At 31.6% G+C, this 27,510-nt stretch overlaps 1 protein-coding gene and 1 long non-coding RNA gene across 9 annotated transcripts in view; one reads left to right on the top strand and one right to left on the bottom strand.

Moving 5' to 3' along the window:
- The window catches only part of LOC134692957 (rap1 GTPase-activating protein 1-like), a 252,361-nt gene that overhangs the window by 169,826 nt on the left and 55,025 nt on the right, over positions 1-27,510 (bottom strand). For 7 of the 8 annotated variants that reach the window (XM_063553614.1, XM_063553613.1, XM_063553617.1 and 4 more), the window contains one exon: positions 24,732-25,068. In XM_063553614.1, the coding sequence (XP_063409684.1) occupies positions 24,732-25,068 (337 nt within the window). Of the gene's footprint in view, positions 1-2,570; positions 2,787-24,731; positions 25,069-27,510 lie in introns of those variants that run through there. The other variant, XM_063553621.1, reaches the window with a different exon arrangement.
- On the top strand, positions 15,782-17,186 carry LOC134693178 (uncharacterized). The gene is made up of 3 exons (XR_010102358.1): positions 15,782-16,103; positions 16,530-16,611; positions 17,095-17,186. It is a non-coding gene; the product is annotated as an uncharacterized LOC134693178 (long non-coding RNA).

The raw sequence follows: 27,510 nt of genomic DNA, 5'->3' as shown, positions 1-27,510 counted from the left end.
AGAGGAATAAAAAATCCATGAAATGAGTTAGAATACATTTCAAGTTAATTTCCACAAAGATTTAAAAAAAACATGGCTTTAGTAGGATTAACTTTCTATCACACTATTTTTATATTAGCTTCTTTTGAAGACAGTTTGTAGATTTAAAAGCTTCTTTTGAAAACTATTTATGGTAAAGCTATAACTTAGACCTACTATTTTATAGATATGTTGGTGAATAATGAGTATATCAGGGGCGGATCAAGCCATTTTTAAAAAGGGGGGGTCCCAACCCAGGACAAAGGGGGGGTCCAACTATATGTCCCCATTCAAATGCATTGATCGGCCAAAAAAAGGGGGGTCCAACCCCTGGAACCCCCTGGATCCGCCAATGATATTAGTAGGACTGTAAATTTTAAACCGAACAAAAAGAAGAAAAGAACATAATAGAACTAGAGTAAATATTTTTAGACAGAGTTGCTTCCCTTTAGCTGATTACATAACTTCAATCAGATTCAAATATTTAAACTATAAATAGCCTCACAGAAAGTAATGACTGATTACTCATCAATTTGAAGGTCGTCAATATTCTTGCTATACAAACTCAAGTTGATGAAACTTTTCTTTAAAAAGCCTTTATCTACTAGTAGTATTACTCAGTGAATTTCATCTTAACTGAGCTTACACATGAAACTCATATGATTTTAGCAATAAAATACTTATGATTTTTTTTACATATGATATATTCTTACAACTTTTAAAAGCAATGGATTTCCTCTTTTTTTCTATTCAGATATTTACTCATTCCCCCCCCCCCCCCCTTTTTTTTCCATCTGTACGTAAAACACCTAATAGATCAATAAATACTCTATGACATTTACCCCTGTCTCTGGCACACTTCTCTGACAACATGATGTAATTAACCTTGACCTCACTAATTAATTACAGATCATACATTAGCCTGGGATCCTGGCTAATCTTGTCAGCGAGACAAGCAGCTAGATTGGGCCAGATCCCAGGCTTATCATACATCTGGTATCAGTTATTTCCCTTTCCAGACTTTTACCATTTTTCTAGACACAACCTTTGTATAAAATTCTTTTTCCTTCTTGCTTGGACAAAATTAACACAGAACATTAGAATGAACATACATCTCATATTATATTTCACTGTACCTCAATTAAATTGACTGATTGATTTATTGGTGTCTAACACCACTTTCAGCAGAATTTACAATTTTATGGCAGTCATAAATGATTCTTTACATCTCATATTAGGTCATTGCTTTAATTCATAACAAGCCTCGTCTACTGAGGCAAAATTTAAATATAAATCTTAAACCAGGCACTTAGCCAGGAATTTTAGAGGGGGGGGGAATATTTGGACTCATAAACTCGACTTTAACAGTCACAATATTAATTTATACATAACGTTGACTTTAACAGTGCTTATTTGGTTTTAGAGGGAGGGGGGTCCGAAACCCCCCTGGTAACGGGTATGTGTACTAAAGAACACCCAACTTGCCTAAAGGTTGTGAACAATAACTGATATTTTCTTTTCTTTTTAACCTTCAACAATGAGGAAAACCATAGTTTCAGCAACAAAAATAACATTTTGAGAAAAATTATACTAAAGAGTGGCTTTTAATTAAACCAAACACTTCAGAGTTATAAGTGTGCAAATATTAACTATAATATGTCAATGTAAAAAGTAAAATCACAAAAGTACTCAACTCCAAGTAAAATTCAAAACAAAAGTCCCAAATCAAATGGCAAAATCAAATGATAAAACACATCAAACAAATGGAAAAAACTGTCATATTCCTGACTTGGTACAGGCATTTTCAAATGTAGAAAATGGTGGATTGAACTTGGTTTTATAGCGCAAAACCTCTCACTTGTATGACAGTGGCATCAAATTCCATTATATTAACAACTATGCGTGAACAAAACAGACATAATAGGCCAAATGGTCAAAATATTGGTAAAAATAAAATATCTTAAAAATATCTGGTACAGCAGTCATCACTGTGTCACAATCTCAAATTTATATTTTTAACAAATATCTAACAAAGAAGGACAAAAAGGATCTATGTAATTTGTCTTATCATCAATCAATACTCATGGTCAGCTGTAAGTTCACATAAGTTCAAACTTTTCATAACAATGGCAAGGACATAACCTGTAGCCAAAATGAGTTTGAACTCAGGTACAGACTAACTCATGCCTTTAAAACAAGCCCATTAAAATTAAGATTCTTATTGAAGTTTGACTTTTATTAAAAGTCTGAGCTTCGAGTCCTAAATTATACTCGCCCCATAACATCTTGGGTTATACATTCCTTATAGAATGATCATAGATACCAGATACAAATTTTGTTACCCAGATTTATGTTTTGTCTACAAAAGATTATCAATGATCCTTAATTAATTCAAAAAATTTAAATCCTAATTAAGGTGAGCATCAAGGAGTATTTGGAAACTTTTCCAATTACCGAACGGAAAAGCAGTGACATTATGTAAAATAATTCCAAAGGTACAATGACAACCTGTCTACACAGAACTGTCCACTATATACAGGTAATCTACTTACTGTTCTTGAGTATCTTGCACAGACCAGCAGCATAAACTTTTCCAATATTTGGAATTATTGTCAACTTCATATTTCCTTCCAGGCATGTTGAGGTTGTACGATCCTTTTCTTTGCTTCATTTTACAGTTAATTTTTGTTTTTCTTTACAATGGACAAATTAAAATGACCACTAAAGTGTCACAGATAAGATGCGTAACTATCTCTCAAAATAAGATTTTAGTCTGTTTTCAGTCAAATAGTTCCACTGGGACTTTCCACAAAGCTAGTCTATCGTTTGAAGTCCAGAGTCTATTACAGCATGGTAACTCTTCCTTCCTATGTCATCAAAGTACATAAGACTTACGGAGAAATCACAACACAACACATCACAATTCATCATATCCTCATTCTAATTCTTAAAACAATTAACTACTTTTTCCTTATAACAATTTTTTTCCTCACGATATAATCCTAACTTCCCTCTACATGCAGTTAATGTGCACAGTTGTACTATCCCATCACATAAAGTAGAGAATTTATTGTTTTTTAACTTTACTTTAATTTTTAGTAATATTGTAAAAATGGCTGTTAAGATACCTTTCTGTTATACAAATAAACTCCTCAAATATGGAGTCATTAACATGTAATATATTCTCTCCAACATTATACAACAAGACTCTGTAAATCTTTATAAATTCTCTTTAAAGTCCATAAAATGTAAGATAAAAGTTAATTGGTTTTATAAATTCTGTTTGTTTTTCTAAACACAGGTGTATTACCTTTAAACAAAAAATAATAAATTTTGAATGCTGCAGTATTTTTAATAGCACATATATTTGTACCTGTAGTTTTTAGAATTATAAATTAGTTTTTGAAATGACCATCACAAATCTTAGTCAAGCACACCTGTAAATTATGTCAGGTAAAACCGCCAATAAATTAACAGGTAAGTTACATTGCCATCTTAAACAAAGGTATTATTGTTGTCTGAACCTCATCAAAATTAATAGGTTCAAAACATAAAAGATAATTATTAAATATAAAAATAATTTTAAAGTGATTTGATATTTACTTATGATGAATTATAATAGATATTTGAGAAAGAATTGAAAGTTTAAAAATGTCTTTACCTTACCATAAGAAAATATCATTCTGACTTAAATTCCTTAAACCTATTCCAACACCGAAACTAATTTTTCTATTTTCAGAATAAATTTTCACTTTTCAAATCCAAATTCTCAGGAATATATGTAAACTAACACTAACCACATGATGGTAGAAACTTCATAAAATAAACAAATCCTCTTGAAACTGATATTATGAGTAACAAATTTTAATCCTTTCTCACAAATCTATATGATATTCTAAGCAATACACATCCTTCAATGCTTATTTCCTTAATATTTATCTCTTCAATGCTTTAATAAATTCCCCAAAACACATCGTTCAATGCTATTCCCCAAAACACATCGTTCAATGTTATTCCCCAATACACATCTCTTCAATGTTATTCCCTAATACACATCTCTTCAATGTTATTATATACAATACATATCACTATCTCTACAGTCAAAGAAGATGATTCATAACCTTGTCAACTGTAGCAGAAAATTATAAACATATGAAGGTCATAATCTAGGATGTAATATGGTACCAGCTGATCCCACTGTCTATAGCAGGTTATTCTAATCAAATATTCTTATGATCAATAAGTTCTGTGGCAACTGAAAGTATGCTTTAAACTGGTTTAATCTACAAATATTCTTAAGATAGACAGGTTCTGTGGCAACTAAAAGTACACTTTTAACAGGTTTAACCTACGAATATTCTTAAGATAGACAGGTTCCGTGGCATCTTAAAGTTCACTTTTAACTGGTACATATTCTACAAATATTCTTATGATCAATAAGGTCTGTGGCATCTTAATGTAGTAACTTTTAACTGGCATACTCTACAAATATTCTTATGATCCACAGGTTCCATGGCATATGAAAGTACAGTTTTAACAGGCATATTCTACAAATATTCTTATGATCAATAAGTTCTGTGGCCACTGAAACTACGCTTTTAACTGGTTTAACCTACAGATATTCTTATGATCAACAGGTTTCGTGGCAACTGAAAGTACACTTTTAACAGGCATAATCTACAAATGTTCTTATGATCAATAAATTCTGTGGCATCTTAAAGTTCACTTTTAACAGGTATAACCTAATAAGAGGCATAACCTACACATATTCGTGTGATCAACAGGCTCCATGGCTCCTTAAAGTTCACTTTTAACAGGTATAACCTACAGATACATGTATTCTTATGATCGACAGGTTCTGTGGCAACTGAAAGTTATTACTTAAACAGGCATATTCTACAAATATTCTTATGATCAATATTAAAAGTCTGTGGAAACTTAAAGTACACTTTTAACTGGTAAATAACCTTCTTAAAGCCTGAGACAGATATAAATTGTAGTAATTCCCAAGACATTCCCCCTACTACTTCCAGTTTGTCTGTAAAGTGATATAATGTATTCAATTAAACAGACAATATCAATAGTTAACTCCAAAAGTTCAATGGTTTCTAATTTTGTCCAATTTATTCATGAGACTCCTGCCCATTACATATTTGGTCAATATATGATACAATCCTTCAACATGTAATTTTAAAGCTTAATGGAAAATACAGCAACTTTCCCTTATTTTCAGATTTATTCATGAGTTCTTATCCAGGAAAGCTGAGTCTTGATATAGATTCATGTGAGAAATTCCATTCACCCTAAACTCTATAGAGATACTGCAAAATCAATGCACCATATAATATGGCATTGATTTCTTTGCTTTAATTGTTGCTAAATAATTTATGATTTAAAACACTAGGTTTAAATTCCACATGTTTAAATTCATATTGGATGAGATCAATATTCTTAAAATGTCCATACAGGACAGAAAGCTCAAGAAAAAGCAGAACCTGTAGAATTCTCTCAATTCTATTGACTTTTTTACTGTTCTGACAATAAAATAAATTCTCACTGCATTTTTAAAGTCTATTCCCCTTTAATTGATTGATCAGACTGAAAAGTAATGTATTATCTACAGATGGTGATAATTTAGGAAGACTTATGGGGTAAGGGGTGGGGGGTAGGTTACATCTAATAATTATTCAGTAATAGGTCTAACTTGATCTCAGACTAATTGTTCCACGGGGGATCTCTTCCTATATAAAGGTATATACATATGTGCCGCTGGAATGGGTCCCTTTTTTGATCCGTCAAATATATCAATGGGGTGCAATTTTACCGAGGAAATATATCAATAGGTAGTAATTGACCGATTGTGATATATATTGAGCTGATAAATATATGAATGGGTTATGATTTCGCTGTGAAATATATGTATAGGTAGGGATTTCACAATTATTCAATATATGAATGGGGGATGTTTTTAAAATCCCAGCTGCACACCTGTACCCAAAATCCCATGTTGAGACCCCCCCGTGAATTGTTCAGTATATATTTATGTTGTACCTGACACAATTGTAACAGGAGACTATGATTTGTCTCACAAAATTATCTTGGTCTCCACTGGGACTTGATAGCATTGTGTCATGGGATTGTTTCCCTTAGTAACTGGGGCATAACTCCTAGAAAAATACAGAGTTTCATGAAATTCTGTTGTGTAGTTTCAGAGGAGTTGCTATGACATTAGAACAGGACTGACGGACAGACAGATAGACGTTCAGACGGATGGACGGGTCAAAAGCATTATACTTCACACAATGAAATGATTAGTTTTTGAACAACAGCATCTACTGTAGGATAACCTTGAACAAACCATTTGTAAATTATAACACAATCACACCATTGCTTAGAAAAAGTCATTTATTCTTCCCTACAGAAAAATTTCATTCAGTCCTGGTACCATTTAATAACTCCCTTATAACTAGGTCAATATGACATCAATGTTATAATGTGTTTCTAGTCTGTGAGACTGAATTCTGTCTGTGAGGATGACTTTTGGTTCGATCATTTTCTCAGTGATATATATGTTCTAATCCTTCAGATGACTTTCTGTGTTCAAACTCTAGCTCTCATTCTCCAGTGTTAATAGCTATAGCTAGGTTTTTGTCTTTAATGTTAAATATCAAAGTAGAATAAGAAAGAGAGAACAAATCAAGACAGAGATAGAAACTGCAAAGTCCATGAAATAAAGACACCATTATATACATGTATTAATATAAACATAAGAAAATTAATTCATAACACACTAAACAGAAAATAAAATTCATGACCAGTCAATGAAGATAATTGACAAGACTTAGAACAGATTGTGGTCAACTAAAGCTTTCTATACTTTCATTCAACCTTAATGAAGAATTTAGAAAGAGAACCTAAACTGCCTAATTAGTGCTTCCGAAGTTAACGTTTCCCTGGTTCCAGAGAACAGAATCTTGAACACTGACATAAATTTCCATTTTAGAGAGAAGAATCTTCCCATTCTGCAGAAAAGAATTTTTATATGAAAATTTACATACTGTGTATTCATTATTATTGGTTGGATACCAATTTTCATGGTTTCCATGGGTACAGGTGAACCACAAATTTAAATGTTCAAAGAATAACAAATTTTGTATAAGGATGTATGCAGACTATGGCAAAACAATGAAATCAAATATCCACGAAAAGACAAGTTTTCAGCAATCCACGAAAATAAATGAATCCACAGTAGATTTCCACTTTTTCCATTCTACAGAACAGCATTAATATTTGGGAAAAATTGACATAGATTTCCACTTTTTCCATTTAGTCAATGTCAGTCTTAATTGTTAGCTAGAAATGTATCTTTAATTCAATTATTTCACTTTACAAATTGACTGTTACATACAAAATCCCCTGGAGAAATAAACAATCCATTTTTCAAGTAAACACATCTGAAGTTTTATATTCGTAAAGCCACAAAAATCAAGAATAAATTTAAGATGCCAGTCGAAAACTGTTTACATCATTCAAATTCCATATTACTGATTGTAATACTCCAAAATTAAAATTTCTTGAAAAACTGTATCAACTCTAAAAATTCCATATTCTTAATGGTAAAACTCCAGAATACAAACGATGCTGATGTATTTTTGGAAATATATAAATTAGCAGTTAACTTTGAATCCACAGTCTTTACCAGTGGCATTTCCAGGGGGAGGGGGTTCTTGGGTTGGACCCCCTTTATTTTCTAATAATCAATGCATTTGAATGGGGACATATAGTTGGAACCCCCTTTTTATCCTAGGTTTAGGCCCCCCCCCCCTTTTATAAATGACTGGATTGGCCCATTTACACAATCCATTGGTAATCTCCTACTCAGGCTTCAGAACCCCAATTCAACATAGACCATGCTTTCTTAACCATATAATAACATAAATTATTCACCATTTGCCATTAAACATGCACCTTCTAACCACTAAACAACTCTATGGACAAAAAACATAAGGGGAAGGAATAAGTACCAACAAAATATGTCTACTTGAAAAACCGTGTTTTATTTTTTAATCTTCACACAAACATCATTGAAGAATAAAACGTTTATTTTATGAATGAATATCATATCATTCAATAGAATACTGTACAGTTAATCTCAAACAGGATAAAAGAAGTCCTCTAATTCCTTGATATAGGAAAGTATTACCTTGGAAACCAGCTAACAAAACTTCCTATTAAAAATAAATGTCGGTAACAGACAAATATCATTAAGCTACCTGAACATTTATAAACCTATATAAATATTACCTTGGAAACAATATATTATACAATTAAGGCTTAAAATTCTTCTTTGATAATCTTGTGCTATCACACTGCTTCTCAGAAAAGTTTTTTTTTTTTCTGTTTGCTGTAAACTATATACACATTAGGGACAACTTGATTCTATCAAAATAAAATGTAATCAATATCTATAATGTTAACTTCAAGTAGATTGTTTAAAACTTAGAAACAGCTTAAAATGGTAGATTTTTTTTTCAAATGATGGATTACTTCAAAATTTCATTAAATTCTAATAATTATCGCCTACATCTCAATAAACATGAAACTAGAACATTATTAAATTCTAAATAAAAAGTCCGGTAAACTAAAGCAATAAAAAGTACCGGTATTATTTCGGCTTAAGACTGACCTAAATCTTTGTTGAAAATAAACAACATTCTAGAAATTATGTAATTAGTTTATAGTTAGCAACAATGAATACATATTTTATAAACTTTATTACTGCTTCATAACTAATTCAGGAAGACCCCCTCCCCAATCCCAAATGTAATAAAGGTACAATTACAGCCAATCGTGTGTCAAAATAAGGTCTCTAATTCCTTGATTCTTAGAAGGTATTTATCGTAGGTTGCATGCACAATTGTAATAATAAGTTATTTGTTACAAGTTAACAATAAGTACTAATATTACAAACTTAATGTCACAAAGTTGTTCACAGCAGTCAAACAAAATCTAGAAGTTTTCTCCCCATCATTCAATTATATACAAGATGCATCAAGGAGACATTTATTGGCTTTTGTCTTTTTAATCTGATTGGTACATACATAATTAAATTACAAAACTATTGAAAGGGCTCTAAAGAGCCTGTGTCGCTCACCTGGGTATATGTGAATATTAAACAAAGGAAGCAAATGGATTCATGACAAATTGTGTTTTGGTGATGGTGATGTGTTTGTAAATCTTACTTTACTAAACAGTCTTGCTGCTTACAATTATCTCTATCTATAATGAACTTGGCCAAGTTAAGTATCAGTGGAAATGTTAATAAAAATTTATGAAAATTGTTAAAAATTGACTATAAAGGACAAAAACTCCTTAGGGGGTTCGATTCATCTGAAAATTTCAAGGCAGATACATTGTAGATCTTGACCTGATAAACAATTTACCCTTATGTCAGATTTGCTCTAAATGTTTTGGTTTTTGAGTTATAAGCCAAAAACTGCATTTTACCCCTATGTTCTATTTTTAGCTGTGGCGGCCATCTAGATACCCCAATGATGATTGTGGCCAAGTTTGGTTTAATTTGGCCCAGTGGTTTCAGAGGAGAAGATTTTTGTAAAAGCTAACGACGACGAACGCCGGACGCCAAGTGATGGGAAAAGCCGAAGGGCCAAGTGAGCTAAAAAGCACAACAAAATTATCTTCTAGGTATATTTTTAACACTGAAGGAGCATTGAGTATGAACATTTCATTACACATCAAGGATATTCCAAAATATATGTCAACCTTTAAAAGTAAATTTATTTCTAAGTCACGACACATAGTTAGAAATAATTCATCCTTAAAGTAATTAAATTCAACTAAGTTACAAAGTCATCAATAGCAACTTTTATTGTTTTATTGAAATAAATACTAAGCAAGGCAGGGACTCATTTCCATTTAAATTGACTTAAAGATATGTAAATAAGTTTAATTTGGAATTGGGTGTCAAATTTCTTATAATTCACTACTAATTCAGAGTTAAAACTTGACTTTTCCTCTGATTTATGTCTATTTCCGTTTTAAATCAATAACTAGTCTGATTAAGTCCCCCATCAGTTTATTGATCTGTAAACATCACTTCACAAACAACAAGATCAATTTCTATTTATTCCTCCAATTTGTAATCTCAATTATTAAATTTAAATGTTGACATACTACCCCTCATTTATGAACTAACAACCTTAAATGTGAATTCAATAATTGTAATTTTATAAATTTATTACTTTATTTATTTATCTACCCTCATAAACAATGTGTAAATTGATGAAATCAAAGATACTATAAAGATAACCATCACTATGTTAAGAGTATTAATAGGTTGAACACAGATTATAAATTTATTTCTTAATTTGCATGGTAACAAGTATCCTAAATACTTTATTATATTTGATGTTTCAATTTCCTTATTTTTTTCTCCAGCTGACACAATTTTTTTTTCTTTGTCCAGTTTAAAATTCTGAGATTAAAACATAACTTTTGTCATGGTCTTCTCAAGCAACCTAGGATATAACATAACCCATCACTATGTTAAGAGTATTAATAGGCTGAACATAGATTTATAAATTTATTCTGAATTTGCATGGTAACAGAAGTATCCTGAATACTTTATTATATTTGATGTTTCAATACCCATATTTTTTCCTCCAGCTGACACATTTTTTTTTTCTCCAGTTAAAAATTCTGTGATTAAAACATAACTTTTGTCATGGTCTTCTTGAGCATTAATAACCAATTGTGTTTAATATTCCTAGGATATAACACAACTTTTGTCATGGTCTTCTTGAGCATTAATAACCATTGTGTTTATATTCCTAGGATATAACATAACTTTTGTCATGGTCTTCTTGAGCATTAATAACCATTGTGTTTAATATTCCTAGGATATCACATTACTTTTGTCATGGTCTTCTTGAGCATTAATAACCATTGTGTTTAATATTCCTAGGATATAACACAACTTTTGTCATGGTCTTCTTGAGCATTAATAACCATTGTGTTTATATTCCTAGGATATAACATAACTTTTGTCATGGTCTTCTTGAGCATTAATAACCATTGTGTTTAATATTCCTAGGATATAACATTACTTTTGTCATGGTCTTCTGAAGCATGTTTCCCTATGTTAAGTACTCCTAATATGTAAAATATTTTTTGCCATGGACCCTTCTCAAGCACTATAATGTTTAATATTCATAGACTATAACACGACTTTAGTGACAAATCTTTAATTAAACTACTACATTTACATGAAATAATTAGATTTGTCATGGAATGAGAGGAAACAAAAGCCATCTTTAAATGAATTACAGGGGAATTACAGGGGAGAATTTATAAAACTTTAAGGTTGCACAGGTCTCAAGTTACAAGGACAATTAATTACAGGAAACTAAAATTAATCTATTAGAACTTAGGACAGGAAAAATGTGTTTTCAAATGTCAGAATCAACATATATATATATTGATGAGAATTTCACATAAATCACAAAAAAAAACCTCTTATAATTGTTAAAAGTGGATTTAGGGGTGTTGAGGTTTGGCAAGCCTTTTACAATTGTCCTACTCCTACTGTTTTCCTTTTTTGGACCACTTCCACCTTTTTTTTAAAATCCTGGATACACGTCTAACTTGGTTCACCTTCTTTTAAAAGGATATATCTAAAAGGGGGAAACAGATGCTGGTATATTTCTTTTATTTGGCCTTTAAGTCCTCACTCTAGTCCTTAAACTTTTGGTTAACATGAATGGCCTAGTACCTTCCTAAATCCTTAATACTGAGGCAAACTGAGACAGATTTACACATTATTTTTTGGGGGGAGGGGAGTGAGGACAGCGGTCTAATTCTACCATCATCAAACATACACTAATAGCATGCAAAACTCAGTCCCTAAAGTACAGATGTTTTGTTTTTCTATAATAAATGCTTCATACAAGGCTTAAAAGTTTATTAGCTAGTCAAATCATTTATATATAGTTATATTGTATACATCTTGTGATGACATACAGGGACCCAAAAATTGTCAATCTTAGCAGGCTTATTTGGTGTCAAAACGTTTTGACTTTAACAGTCATAAAACTCTTTTATATAAACTAAATAACCTTTCACAGTATTTTTTATTTCATGGTCTGAACCCTAGACCACACATAATCCCACTGGGTATTTTGTGTAATCATGCATGACAAAAAGGACAGATTTTTTTTTAATCAAATTTGGCTAAATGAGTAATCCATGGTTTTAAATGTACTACAAAATGTAAATCACAATTAAAGTTATCTACAGTCTAGTCCTGGGGTTGAAGTTTTATGAAGTGATAAAACTTTGCTGTGCTTGGAGCACCAAAATCATGCTCGAAACATGAAATCCAACATTTTGATTGGTTGATTTTTAAGTACGAGTACAAAAAACTGACTTGAAAGTTTTCTGACTGCAAGGCCTTGATAAGGACACTGTAAGGTATATTAGTATTGGAAGTAATTTAATTTAATCTTTGATCACTACCACCCCACCTGCCTGCTGCAAGTCTCATTGGATCAAATGACTACCGTAAACTTAAAAATTATTGCGAGTATTTGATCAATGCAAATAATGCAACTGGCTATGTTTCGCAATAAACTCACATTCTGAAATCAGAAACATATATGCAGATGTCTCTGAAATTGCATAATTAATTTTTTGTCAATTCCTTCAAATCTGCAATAATTAAATAAATGCTGAATTTACAGTAGGTGATTTTTGACTTCACAGATAAACAACAACAACAACAACAATAATACTTTATTTTAAGAGGGTTACACAGTAAGCTATATAACTAATCTTCCCTGAGGCCCTCATCATGAAAAATCAAACAAATTGCAAACATATACATTGCATACATTATTAAACCTATTGACAATACATACCACTGATGAGGGGGGATAGGACCTTTATTGGGACTCCGGGATCAGGTGTATTTAAGGTTTAAGGTCATTTTGGGATCCGGGAATTCTTGTTTTCGAATTTCGAGACCTCTGGATTTCGTGTTTTTAAGCTCGGGATTTTGGGATTTCATGTTTTTAAGCCCGGGAATTCAGGATCAGGACCCCTCCTACCCTCCCTCACTGATAAATTTCACAAGTTGACAAAAAATAACGTAGAAATCCATTAATTATTGATGCTTCTTCCTCTATATCAAATTACTGACTATGTCACCTTTCCTATTCATTCTCCAATATTAAGTTAATTGACGTCACTCTACATTATACATTTAACTCTCATACCTGCTATAACATTCTGAAATACCCATCATGTTTTGTATGCAAGATGGTTCTTATAGTACTTCAAAACCTTCAAGGGGCCTCCAAATGAATTTTAATGTTATTTTTCCCCATCTTTCAACAATCCTATACCAATGTTAAAATTTATCATTTTGTTTTTATTTGTGGACAAATTTTCATTTTTCTCATGTCAGGGAGAAATCCACCACAAAAAGTGACAATGGGTATGATCTTTGTTTGAAGCTATTAAATGCTCCCATTATGAAACTCAATATTTTAGACTGAATTAGTTAGCGCATTCACTGAGTTCAAAATATGGAGTTCGAGCAGTTGCAATTTTAACCATCATACTCAATCAACCCTTCATTTCTGAATAAAAGAGATTAAGAGAGTTCAGTTTGTTGTTCGATGAAAACTAGCATCAATTTGCTGTGGGGGACAAAACAACAACATGATAACAAAACAACAATGTGTCAATACATGGATGCACTACTTGCACTACCATTTACTATTTTCAGTGGACCATGAAAGTGGGATCAAAACTCTAATTTGGCATTAGAATTAGAAAGATCATATCATAGGGAACATGTGTACTAAGTTTTATGTTGAATAACCTTCAACTTCTCCAAAAACTACCTTGACTAAAAACTTTAACCTGAAGCAGGACATACGGACAGACAAACACAGACATCAATTTCATTACTTTATCTCCCTGTCAGCTGACCTGTTTAACATTAGTTACTTCAATGCCATAAAAATTAATATGATATTCTCTTTTTCAATACAGAATTATTTTATTTGGCTATTACTGTAACAATTTAGTAGATTAATAAAACTAATGCCAAAGAAGTTACACCATTTGAAAATTATTTTCTATGAAGACGTTTTCTTAATGTTTCAATAAAGCGAAAAACATAATAAGGAAATATCTTTCCAAAGCCTCGTCATGTTTCTGACTGTATTTCTATAATTCTAATGTCTAGCAATAAAAACTTATAGGATTTTCCCAAGAGTTCTTAGCAATTGTAAGGAAATGAAGAAATATGACAGTGGCAGTAAAAAATGATTAATTATACCATTATTAAGAATTTAGGATTTTTCTAGCTGTAGTATGAAAAAAGTAAAAACACAAAAATACTAAACTCCGAGGAAATTTCAAAAAGGAAAATCAAAAATCAAAAGGCAAAATCAAAAGTCCAAACACATCAAATGAATGGATAACAACTGTCATATTCCTGACTTGGTACAGGCATTTTCTAATGTAGAAAATGGTGGATTGAACCTGGTTTTATAGCTAGCTAAACCTCTCACTTTTATGACAGTCGCATCAAATTCCATTACCTTGTCTATAGAAAACTGATTAAGAAGTCTTCAGAACAATTATATTGTCAGATCATAGCCAGATCTTGTTGTGCTCCTTAAGTCAGATATGTTAAATGAAGAACCAGTAGAAACCAGTACAATTATAATGTCATATCATGGACAGATCTTGGTGTGCTCCTTAAGTTAGATATGTTAAATGGAGAACCAGTAGAAACCAGTACAATTATAATGTCATATCATGGCCAGATCTTGGTGTGCTCCTAGTCAGATATGTTAAATGAAGAACCAGTAGAAACCAGTACAATTATAATGTCATATCATGGACAGATCTTGGTGTGCTCCTTAAGTCAGATATGTTAAATGAAGAACCAGTAGAAACCAGTACAATTATAATGTCATATCATGGACAGATCTTGGTGTGCTCCTTAAGTCAGATATGTTAAATGAAGAACCAGTAGAAACCAGTACAATTATAATGTCATATCATGGCCAGATCTTGGTGTGCTCCTAGTCAGATAAGTTATATAAAGAAACAGTAGAAACCAGTACAATTATAATGTCATATCATGGCCAGATCTTGGTGTGCTCCTAGTCAGATAAGTTATATAAAGAAACAGTAGAAACCAGTACAATTATAATGTCATATCATGGCCAGATCTTGGTGTGCTCCTAGTCAGATATGTTATATAAAGAACCAGTAGAAACCAGTACAATTATAATGTCATATCATGGCCAGATCTTGGTGTGCTCCTAGTCAGATAAGTTATATAAAGAAACAGTAGAAACCAGTACAATTATAATGTCATATCATGGCCAGATCTTGGTGTGCTCCTAGTCAGATAAGTTATATAAAGAAACAGTAGAAACCAGTACAATTATAATGTCATATCATGGCCAGATCTTGGTGTGCTCCTAGTCAGATAAGTTATATAAAGAAACAGTAGAAACCAGTACAATTATAATGTCATATCATGGCCAGATCTTGGTGTGCTCCTAGTCAGATAAGTTATATAAAGAAACAGTAGAAACCAGTACAATTATAATGTCATATCATGGCCAGATCTTGGTGTGCTCCTAGTCAGATAAGTTATATAAAGAAACAGTAGAAACCAGTACAATTGTAGTAGTGTCATTTTTACGTCTATTAAATAATAGTAAAAATATCTTTAAAGTTCTTAAATTAATGGTATTTATTATAAACGTTTAAATCTTGCATTTTGATAAAGGAATATTATTATTTAAATCAAATCTACACTTTACTTTTTATATTGAGTTCATGAATATTCAAAAGGTTCTTACTTTAAATTACGTATTTGATTGGTCATTGTGATTTCGCGGTCAATTTATATTTTGTACTGACCAGGTAGATTTGCACGGGAGATTGAAAACTACAGTCGTATTATATTGTATCTCGATTTATATACCTGTGTCATGGTTTTAATTCATTGTGGACACAACATATTACATATTGATGTAAGTTAACTTCTTTATTGTATAATTAGTATTTTTCACATGTAAATGATAAATTTAGCAAAGTTTCTATTGTATGACTTCGTTCTCCTCGTAAAGTTTGGTTATTACATAAGTATGATAGATGTACCCGAGAATCTTTTATTTAACTTCGTGCTACATGTATTTTATTATCTACCGTTAATTTGTCACGATAGAACAATATATTTGCTTAGCTATGTGATTATTGACACAGATAATTTATATTTCATAAATGGCGGCATATTAGACAAAATAAGGAAAAGAGATAAAGTTGATATTTATTTGTACATTTATATTATACATTGTAATGATAGAAGTATAACTATAAATGAACTTGAGTTATTTTGTCATATCGTATATTTTAATATTTTATGAGTCCGAATGTTTATGATTGCATTTTGGTTTTAGGACTCCATTGATGTAATTATATACAGAGTATACATTGTGAACTGTGCCTTGTCCTTGCCAGTAAGAACTCACTCCACAAGTGGTAAGAGTCAATCTATTTTTAACTATGTAATGTTGTAAACAAGACGTTATGGATTATTTCCCTTTAAATATGCGGTTTTAAGCATATTTAGTATATTGGCTTAATTAGTCTTTATGAGAATAGTATCTACATTTTAATTATTGTTGTAATGTAATTGTATGTAAAGAACAAACAATATATTATGTTCCGATCAGTTTAATGTTATGTTCGCAGTTTTAACTTTAGTTTTGTACCGTACACATAGTAAACCAGTAAACACTATATAGTATATAATTTACGGTCAAGGGTTACATTCTTGTGTAGTGTATCACAATGAGAAATAAAAGTACACGTGACATCAGGTCACTGATTGTCTATTATATATATTCGCAGTATAGTACACAGTATTAAAGTGCATTGTATTTTACCATAACTATATGTGATAATGTATAACTTAGTTTTATAATAGATCCGTTATTTATAATTGTGATATTGTTATTTCAGAGTTTATTTTTATACTACTGGTATAATAAATCATCCGAACCCTAAACAGAGTTTGTTATATCTTTACCCAAGAACCGACCCTGTTACACAATTATAATGTCATATCATGGCCAGATCTTGGTGTGCTCCTAGTCAGATAAGTTATATAAAGAAACAGTAGAAACCAGTACAATTATAATGTCATATCATGGCCAGATCTTGGTGTGCTCCTAGTCAGATAAGTTATATAAAGAAACAGTAGAAACCAGTACAATTATAATGTCATATCATGGCCAGATCTTGGTGTGCTCCTAGTCAGATAAGTTATATAAAGAAACAGTAGAAACCAGTACAATTATAATGTCATATCATGGCCAGATCTTGGTGTGCTCCTAGTCAGATAAGTTACATAAAGAAACAGTAGAAACCAGTACAATTATAATGTCATATCATGGCCAGATCTTGGTGTGCTCCTAGTCAGATAAGTTATATAAAGAAACAGTAGAAACCAGTACAATTATAATGTCATATCATGGCCAGATCTTGGTGTGCTCCTAGTCAGATAAGTTATATAAAGAAACAGTAGAAACCAGTACAATTATAATGTCATATCATGGCCAGATCTTGGTGTGCTCCTAGTCAGATATGTTATATAAAGAAACAGTAGAAACCAGTACAATTATAATGTCATATCATGGCCAGATCTTGGTGTGCTCCTAGTCAGATATGTTATATAAAGAAACAGTAGAAACCAGTACAATTATAATGTCATATCATGGCCAGATCTTGGTGTGCTCCTAGTCAGATAAGTTATATAAAGAAACAGTAGAAACCAGTACAATTATAATGTCATATCATGGCCAGATCTTGGTGTGCTCCTAGTCAGATATGTTATATAAAGAAACAGTAGAAACCAGTACAATTATAATGTCATATCATGGCCAGATCTTGGTGTGCTCCTAGTCAGATATGTTATATAAAGAAACAGTAGAAACCAGTACAATTATAATGTCATATCATGGCCAGATCTTGGTGTGCTCCTAGTCAGATAAGTTATATAAAGAAACAGTAGAAACCAGTACAATTATAATGTCATATCATGGCCAGATCTTGGTGTGCTCCTAGTCAGATATGTTATATAAAGAAACAGTAGAAACCAGTACAATTATAATGTCATATCATGGCCAGATCTTGGTGTGCTCCTAGTCAGATATGTTATATAAAGAAACAGTAGAAACCAGTACAATTATAATGTCATATCATGGCCAGATCTTGGTGTGCTCCTAGTCAGATAAGTTATATAAAGAAACAGTAGAAACCAGTACAATTATAATGTCATATCATGGCCAGATCTTGGTGTGCTCCTAGTCAGATATGTTATATAAAGAAACAGTAGAAACCAGTACAATTATAATGTCATATCATGGCCAGATCTTGGTGTGCTTCTAGTCAGATATGTTATATAAAGAAACAGTAGAAACCAGTACAATTATAATGTCATATCATGGCCAGATCTTGGTGTGCTCCTAGTCAGATAAGTTATATAAAGAAACAGTAGAAACCAGTACAATTATAATGTCATATCATGGCCAGATCTTGGTGTGCTTCTAGTCAGATATGTTATATAAAGAAACAGTAGAACCTGTTACAGACTGAAATTGTAATTTGACTTTTTCTAGAATATTGAAGTTTGGTAACAAATGCATGCTACAAAGACTATTGATTGATTGATTGGTGGCAAAGGCCACATTCAGCAGTATTGTACTATTTCATGGCGGTCAGTTTTTATTGGTCAAGGAAGCCAGAGTGCCCAGAGGGAACCACCGACTGTTGGTTGGAAAACTAACATTATATAAATTTAAAGATTGAAGTTGAGCTTATCAGTGCCATGTGGGGTTTCAAACTCAAAATATAATTAGCGACATTAGCCAATGATACAGTAGTTTGACTATTTGGACTACAGCCTGTCACTGAGCAATTATACCACATATTTACACACAAGACAACAAATCATTAAAATTGACACTCTAAAAATGTCCTAAGAAATGTTCATAGTAAATTGGACAAATGTTTTTTTTTAAATTCCAAATAATATTTTCACACATAATTGAAGTCATAATTGAATTTTAAAGCTCAATTCTCCATTGTTTTGACTATACAATATTTTTTGGAATCTTTCTCAGGATGAGAGTTTTCTCATTAGAAAGTGCATGGAAGACTTTTTAAATCATTATCTGCTTCTTACACTTTTCCTCCAAATTATTTTTTACATTCTTGATTCACATAGGATTTTTTTTATTAAAAAAAATCATCAGGTTAAAGTATTAATGCATTGTGAAAACTAATATTTTATCAATGAAATTCCGGTCAAGATATTCTAATGAATATCTTTTTTATATAAAGATACAATTTTTTTAAGTCTGATAAAGTTTTTTCATATGTTATAGGTTTCAACTGAGGCACTACAAAGGCGTTGAAAGGCGTCATTATGGAGGAAAGGGTTAAGATAAATGTAAAAATTTCTTCAAAAAATCCTTCTCTGTCAAATTGTCCACAACACCAATTACTCAGTTTTCTTCTTTCTATTTCAAATTCAAGATTCTCGCTATCTGTCACTTTGTGAGATTCTCAATCACTACACAAATAAATAAACAACTTATCAGTTAACCAGATAATTATATTAAAACGTGATTCATAAAACCAGACATTTTTTTTCCATTTCAATTATCACAACCTATATCAAACACCTAGTGAGTACAATATAAATATTATTAGTCAGCAGTGCTTCCCAGATTTTTTTTTTTCTTTCTATCTCTCATCAGAACCATCTTTCATCTTTCATCAAGGTAATGGAGAAGTCAGTGCATCTGTTATGGAAGATTGTATGACACAAACTGATCAAAAGATTGCAGCGCTATGCCCATCAATACAAAAGCACAAAGTGAGCTACTTTATTTTGCATTATATAAGCTGCTTTCACTGGCCTCAGAGGTGACTAATACTAAGTATTTCATAACACTGCAGTATGCACAAAACACTTTTCTGAATACTAGTCCAAAATTCCGACATTTTTGTTAGGTGTTTACAAGTCCTAATAAAATTTTACTAGTGGGACTAGTGGCTTATGATGCAGATTGTAACAGACTAATATTATTATTGCAAATCATTTTAGACCGATTATGCCCATTCATACTCTATAAATTGATTGATTAATTGATTGGTGTTTAACACCACTACATTCACTGATGGCTATCTGTATGTATACGTTATACATATTTAATGGCAGCAAGTTTTAACAAGTGGAGGTATAGACAGAAACTATCCCTGGAGAAAAACCAGTACCTTTTGGTGGTAGGAAAACTGGCATTATTCAAGTCAATTAAGATTGGAGTCAAACCCACCCGCCATGTGCAGATCTAAATAAACTCATAATCTCAGAGTTGACAGGCTTAGAAAGATACACTAGTTGGACAACTTAAACAATCTTGTTTAGATTCTTCAAAGATACTAGTATTTAATTAACAAAGTTTTCTGATATTTAGTGAAGTCAATATTTTTGTTTTGCATTGAACATCCATTAAGTCTCAAAAACCTTTACCACTATTTATAAATTATATTATCATCAACCCATATGCTTTTTTAATAATTCACTATTCATTACTCTTTTTTTTTCATTTTGTTTACATCTGTAGTAAAGTGTTTCTAATCAGTTTATGATGTTTACAGAAATCCAATTCTTTCAAAATCTACTGAATCAAACAGATATGTAATATTTAGAGATATTCTTCATTATAATTCCTTGTAACACTCTGGCACCAAAACACTTTATCTTAAGTTCATAAAATATTGTTGATGAACAACTCATTAATATTCAATATTAGATACCAGGTTAAACATGTGAAACTAATTACAGGTAGACGAAGGTCACATCTGGGAACAATCTAACCAGTCTTACATGTTCAATAATACTATCATAACATAATAGTAGCCTAAGGATGGCAATCAGCATCCAGATTGTTACTGTTAAGGACAAGTTTGACATGCAGTAACATATCAACAATGAGATTAATACATGGTGTGATTGCTGACAACTTTTTATCTAAGAAAACATCACAAATGTTTATCAGATCAGGAAAATACAATTACCCAAGTACTGTATGGGTATACTAGAAATGTTCATACTGTTTAGAAAATAAACTCTTTCCATTCACACACAGTGTCAGGTCTGAGACACATAACCAGTTCTCAATATCTTTATATCAGTTTCAGATTTTACTTTAATAATAGATGAACCGAGTATCCAGGGTCAATAACTAAAACAATTCATAAATTAAAAGCGTGCACAGGGGAACAATTTTTTTTTTCATTATTGAATACTAAATATTTCAAACAGACCTTTAGGGCATTACTTAAAGTATACTATATATTTTATAAATAAATTGTACCTGTGAGAGCCATTTTTATTTAATATTGCCATGGGTAATAATTCTTTTTAAAAAAATCAATGTAGAACTTGTCAAAGATATTGCTGACATTATCCTATAGTATCAGTTTTATAAAAATATGGCAAGAATTCTAACAGTCAGAGTATTAATGAGGTCATTTTCCATAAGTTTAATATTTCCAAGGGGCATTACTCTTAGTTGATTGGTATATAATATATTTTGTTCTTTATATGGCTGATTTTAAAGTTTAGTGTTTCCATGTCCCTCTCAACATGTTATGTTGAAAAGGAGAAGAAAACCATTTACAAAAGGGTCAACTATATATATAACTCATGATCCTCTGCCATAAACACTATATAAACTCAAATATTATCTCAACAGTGCAAAATACGGATTCAGATAACTGAATTGGCTGTTTCAGAATCTAAAGCATCATGGGAAATTTCATTGAAAAATACAAATGAAAATAACGTTACAGCATTGGTTAAATATGCATTGTTTATGACATTTTTTACAAATCAGGACGTTTTGGTGTACACTTTTAAAAATATTACCCAGGATGCATTAGATTCTGAAACAGCTAGCAAATTGAAGATATTCAATTTTCCAAACAAATGCATTCTAAGAAATACCCGTTGATCTGCAAACTATTCATTGATTAAATATTCTGTACTAACATAAGGAGGGAGGAGTTATCTCCCATATCATGCATACAACAAAGTCAAGTATATAATCTAACACATTGTGGGCAAGATTTTGACTTTGCTTACAATTCCTTTTACATTTCAAAATCTTACTACATGCATAAGATTTTCTCAAAAAGTGTCTTATAAGCTGGCAAAACACCTTTTTTTTAGAAAAAAATCATGCCTAAAGAATCACAACTGGAGAATATCAAGAAATACTTTTTTACACTAAGCACATGTACACCGTTTATGGTCAGCTAACGATTCCTTTTGATTCCAAAAAACCTAAGTTTTAATACAACTACTACATAAGGTTGGCTCTTTATTTTTTGTATAAAAGTTGTTAAAAATTAACTTAAGCTTTAAAAAGCCCTTTTTTATGACTTTTTATAATACTTTCATTCCTGGAGAATAATGAATATGAAGAATTATTTTTTTAAACTTAGAAATCTAAGTACATGTATACTGTTTAAGAGCAGTATTTCCAAAATTCAGACAGACATGATTTGTGAATTATGTGGTGGTAATGTTGATTTTGTAAAGTAGGCTTCTGTAATACACATTTTTTTTATAACTCAGTTTTTCCTTATGAGTATGCATTTGTTATACAGTCTATTACATAAACATTTATCTGGACTGAAACATAAGTTTTTAAAAGGATCCGTGATGACCTTTTCTGATGGTCATTTGTAAAATTTGACTTATGAATATTAATCTTTAAAACAGCTTTAATCAACAGAACTATCTCTATTAAAAAAGCTATAAAAAAACTCTTGTTTCCACACAATGTTAATTATTTGTTGGTTATAAAATTATATCCTTTCCAGCACATTATAAAAAGATATTGAATATGTACGTATTTTCATTTAAATAAAAAATCTAGGTCATTGTGACACTAGACAATTAACGACATTTCCTGTAACTAGACACTAAGCCAAAGTAAATATATAAATACTTATCTGATTAATATATTTACTATTATCTGATTATGTTTGAGTGTTAAATAGTGTAAAAGATGAAGATGATTACTACTTCATATAACATAAACAATTTTTAATAATAATAGCCAATATGTCAACTAGTGTGTTGAACTTGTTTATAGCTGATTTTCAATTTTGGGGATTGAAATTTCAGAAAATTCTATAAATAAAAAGAATGTACGTGTCCATGGAAAACGGATACTCCACTCCCAATATCATTTGCAATGTTCATGCAGTGGACGGTGATATCACAATAAAAACTCTAATTTAATTGACATTAAAATTAATAAAATTATATCTTAGGGAACATGTGTATTAAGTTGATTAGACTTAAACTTCATCAAAAATTATTTTGACCAAAAACTTAAACCTTACATGGGATGGAGAAATGGTTGAATGGATGGAAAATGATAGAATGCACAGACCAACATAATGCCCCTAGGTGAGGTATACAAAGTGTTGAAAGCACATATTGAGATTTCAATAGGGATTTTATATCATAATCTCAATATGTGCTTTCAACACTTCATAACATAAGAAATGCACTCCTTGCTGAAAAAGTAAAATATCTCTTCCTTTTTAATTTTATCTTGAAGGTATATTGGAATAAATCTAAACTTCATATCACCTAGCATCATGATAATGTTCAGATCTGGACAAAAGAAGGATTTCCAGGGATCTAACAAAAGAATACTCCAGCCCTTTAATACTTAAATCAAATAATTCAAGCCCTTATCATCTCCGATTCTCTCCATCTTTCATGGGCGATCAGAATATCAAAACTGAATTATTAGGGTTAATTAAAATTGTAAGTATATTAAAGTAAGTAAATCTGATTATCTCTCCTTAAACAATTAAATTTTTGGACACACATGCTCAGAAAGTGTTTTACATTTGTTGAAAAAAATATCATTTTATTCCATTAGGTGCATCAACAGGTCAAGGTGTTACACCACTAATTCAGTCTCGGCCAGAAAGCACATACCAGAAAGTAGAACATATTTAACACAATATAGTTCCTTCACATGAGTGTAACACTGTAAATATGTAGAATATATATAGGTATTTTTGGTATCAAATGAAAGCTAAATGACTGGTTATCATTATAGAACACTTCCTCAACAACTGGTTAAAGTTTCATCAATATCTGATTGGTTGTTTAGGAGTTGCACTTACCATGAACATTGACAGAGAGACAGACAAGGCATAAAGGTCTACATTTGTTGAAAGTTAAATATTCATCCATCATATTATGAAGAGTTGCCCTTCAGAGAGGCTGATACCACATATTTGCAATATCTAAGTAAATTCCATTATCTCCCTTTATTCCACCCATGATGCATCATACTACATTTCTTTATGTCAACAGGTCTACATCTGTGTTCAGTTTCATCAATATCTGACCAGCTGTTTGGGAGGAGTTGGACAGACAGACATATAGAATGGGTATTGAAGAACAATGATTTCTGTATACAGTACACCTGAAACTTTAGTTGAGTAAAAATGGACACAATTTTCTCTTGTATAAATATATATTAAGAACTTACATGGAACATTTGAAGCACATGGGATGGTACACATCTCTTATATCACCGGCACGCTTCATGGAGATCCTCTTCTCGTCTTTGATAGGAAACCCACATCCTGAACATTTCTCCTCCGTCTGAGAACGATTAAAGATACTACGTCGTAATAAAGACGGGGAGAAACTCTTCCTTGGGAGTCCGGGAGATTGTGATTTCTGAGGTGTAGTCGGTGAACTATGGGACTTTTCACTGGGTATTTTAGGATCATCATAAAGAGACAATGGTCGGTGACTGAATGTTCGTTTCACCGATCGCAGGGACACATTAGAAGTTTCTGAATCTGGGTCATAAACATCCCCTGAAATAGAGTAAATTTATACATTTTATGATCTCTGATACACATTAAAGCTATCGGAGTCTGGGTCAAATATATCCTCTGAAAAAAAGTGAATTCAAACATCTTATGGTCTCAGAGACACGTTAACATTAGAGATATCAGAAATCCCCTGAAAAAGAACAAATTTATATGTCTCTCAATCACTTAGCTGCAGAACTGGTAACTCTCATTCTTCTTATACACAGGTAAAATTATAGATAATGTGAGGGTACCTCGTTTTTTCACCCACCTTTATTTATGATCAAGACAAAGGTTCCCAATTTGTGTTTATTTTGTAGATGTATTATTATTCACTATATAATAATTTAATTTTGAAACTACTGAATCATAAAAAATAGGTTTGAAAAGACCTCCAAACAATCCTTAATTCTGTAATGAGGAGTATCCAAATTGAATCCATGCTTAAATTTACATCCTTAAAAATCAATTAACAAATTACAGGTATTTGTTTCTTTTCTTCAAATTTTTAGAACAATTTCACATTTATATATGCCATTGCCTCCGGGTGAGGGAATTTCTCATTACATTGAAGACCTGTTGGTGACCCTCTGCTGTTGTTTTTTCTATGGTCGGGTTGTTGTCTCTTTGATACATTCCCCATTTCCATTCTCAATTTTATCTTTTTACATTTCTGAAGAAAGGTGGGCTGAGCTTGGATACATGGAACCTATTTTATTTGCTCAATTTTAACAAATGACATGTAAGTGGCATGGCATGGCCACATTTCTGTACATTTTATCTTTTCCAATGATACTTCATCTGTTGATGTATTCTATACTTAGAACGCTATTTGAATATTTAATAACTTTATTTTTGGACCAAAAGTAAATTGTTTTGAAATTTTTCACCATGTATAGAGTGGATCTCATTGAGGTCTAAGTGTGACGCTGGATTGGCTGATTTTTTTTTAACCATGACACGTGAAAGACAAATAATTAAGCATGAAAATGGGAAAGAAAGTCTTGGGGGACATGGGAAATTACATACACTACTATGGAAACAGGAAGCGGGATCTAGGATTCTCACTTAACAATGTGGGATCAGGGATTAGACCCCCCCCCCCCCCCCCCCCCCCAATGAGACCCCCTTTAAACAATAGATTAACTATTTTATCATCTATAGTAAAAGGAAGTGACCTCCTTCATTTATTCATAGTTTATTGTTACATTGTATTTTAGCTACTCAGTCAGTTTCCACAAAGTTTTTCTGTTTTCTAATTATCAATTTTTACCAAATATCTAATTTTATCCTTTAAAAAGTCATCTTTTTTATTTTATTTTTTATCTGCTTGGATCAAAACCTTGAAATCTTTGATAAATCATTAATTATAACATTTCTTTCATAAATGAGTATATAAGTTGACCCAATATATTTTAAGAAAGCCTGGTTATCCCCCCACCAGTTGAAATTTTGAGGTAATGAGATATATAAATAGACCTTGAGGTACCTTATAATTAAGACAAAGAGGTCCATAAGTGTATTTATCATCCAAGAGTCATCTTTTATATCATATACAACTGTTTGTAGGCAGTTGGGATAAACATTTGATCATTAAGGACAACATCAAAAGTTCAATGAAGAATAAAAAACTTAATTCACATAGTTTTTTGACTGACCCCTCCCCCACCCCCTCTTAACTTAATTTGGGAAAAATTGATTGACCAATATGGATATATATAATAATCAATGTTGGATAAACAAAACATGCAGCTGTTTTACCCCCATTCCCAATCTATTTGATTTAATAGATATAGGAAGATGTGGTGTGAGTGCCAATGAAACAACTCTCCATCCAAATAACAATTTACAAAAGTAAACCATTATAGGTCAATGTACGGCCTTCAACACGGGGCCTTGGCTCACACTGAACAACAAGCTATTAAGGGCTCCAAAATTACTAGTGTAAAACCATTCAAATGGGAAAACCAAAGGTCTTATCTATATAAAAAACGAGAAATAAATGTTAGGCTGTAATTTACACGGGTCTTAAATTTACAAGTTTCTATTGTTAAACTCTAACAATTCTTAGATTATATGCTTTAGACGTTAACAGGTTTAATTTTTTCTCTATTTCTAACCAATGTTGAATGTCTACAATTTACAGAGTTTACTCGGGTGGATATTAATAATGTTTTAACAACCAAATTCTTTAATGGGAAAGTACTTAACTATTCTGTTGTATACTGGTAAATATCTTCAGTCCAGAGGAAAAGTCACACCGGAAAAACAACTTTCCTTTTTCTTGTTATCAGCATTTTTAATATATTCATTATATGTTTTTAAGTTTAGTATGACAGGCATTTTTACTAAACTATAAAACACAGTTTAATTAAGGGGCCAGCTAAAGCCTGCCTCGGGGTGCAGAATTTTCTGGCTGCGTTGAATACCTATATTCATAGCCTT

Source organism: Mytilus trossulus, chromosome 12, assembly GCF_036588685.1.
Source record: "Mytilus trossulus isolate FHL-02 chromosome 12, PNRI_Mtr1.1.1.hap1, whole genome shotgun sequence".
NCBI classification, from domain to species: domain Eukaryota; kingdom Metazoa; phylum Mollusca; class Bivalvia; order Mytilida; family Mytilidae; genus Mytilus; species Mytilus trossulus.
The sequence above is the reverse complement of the archived record's forward strand: the minus strand, read 5'-3'. Positions and strand labels throughout refer to the sequence as shown.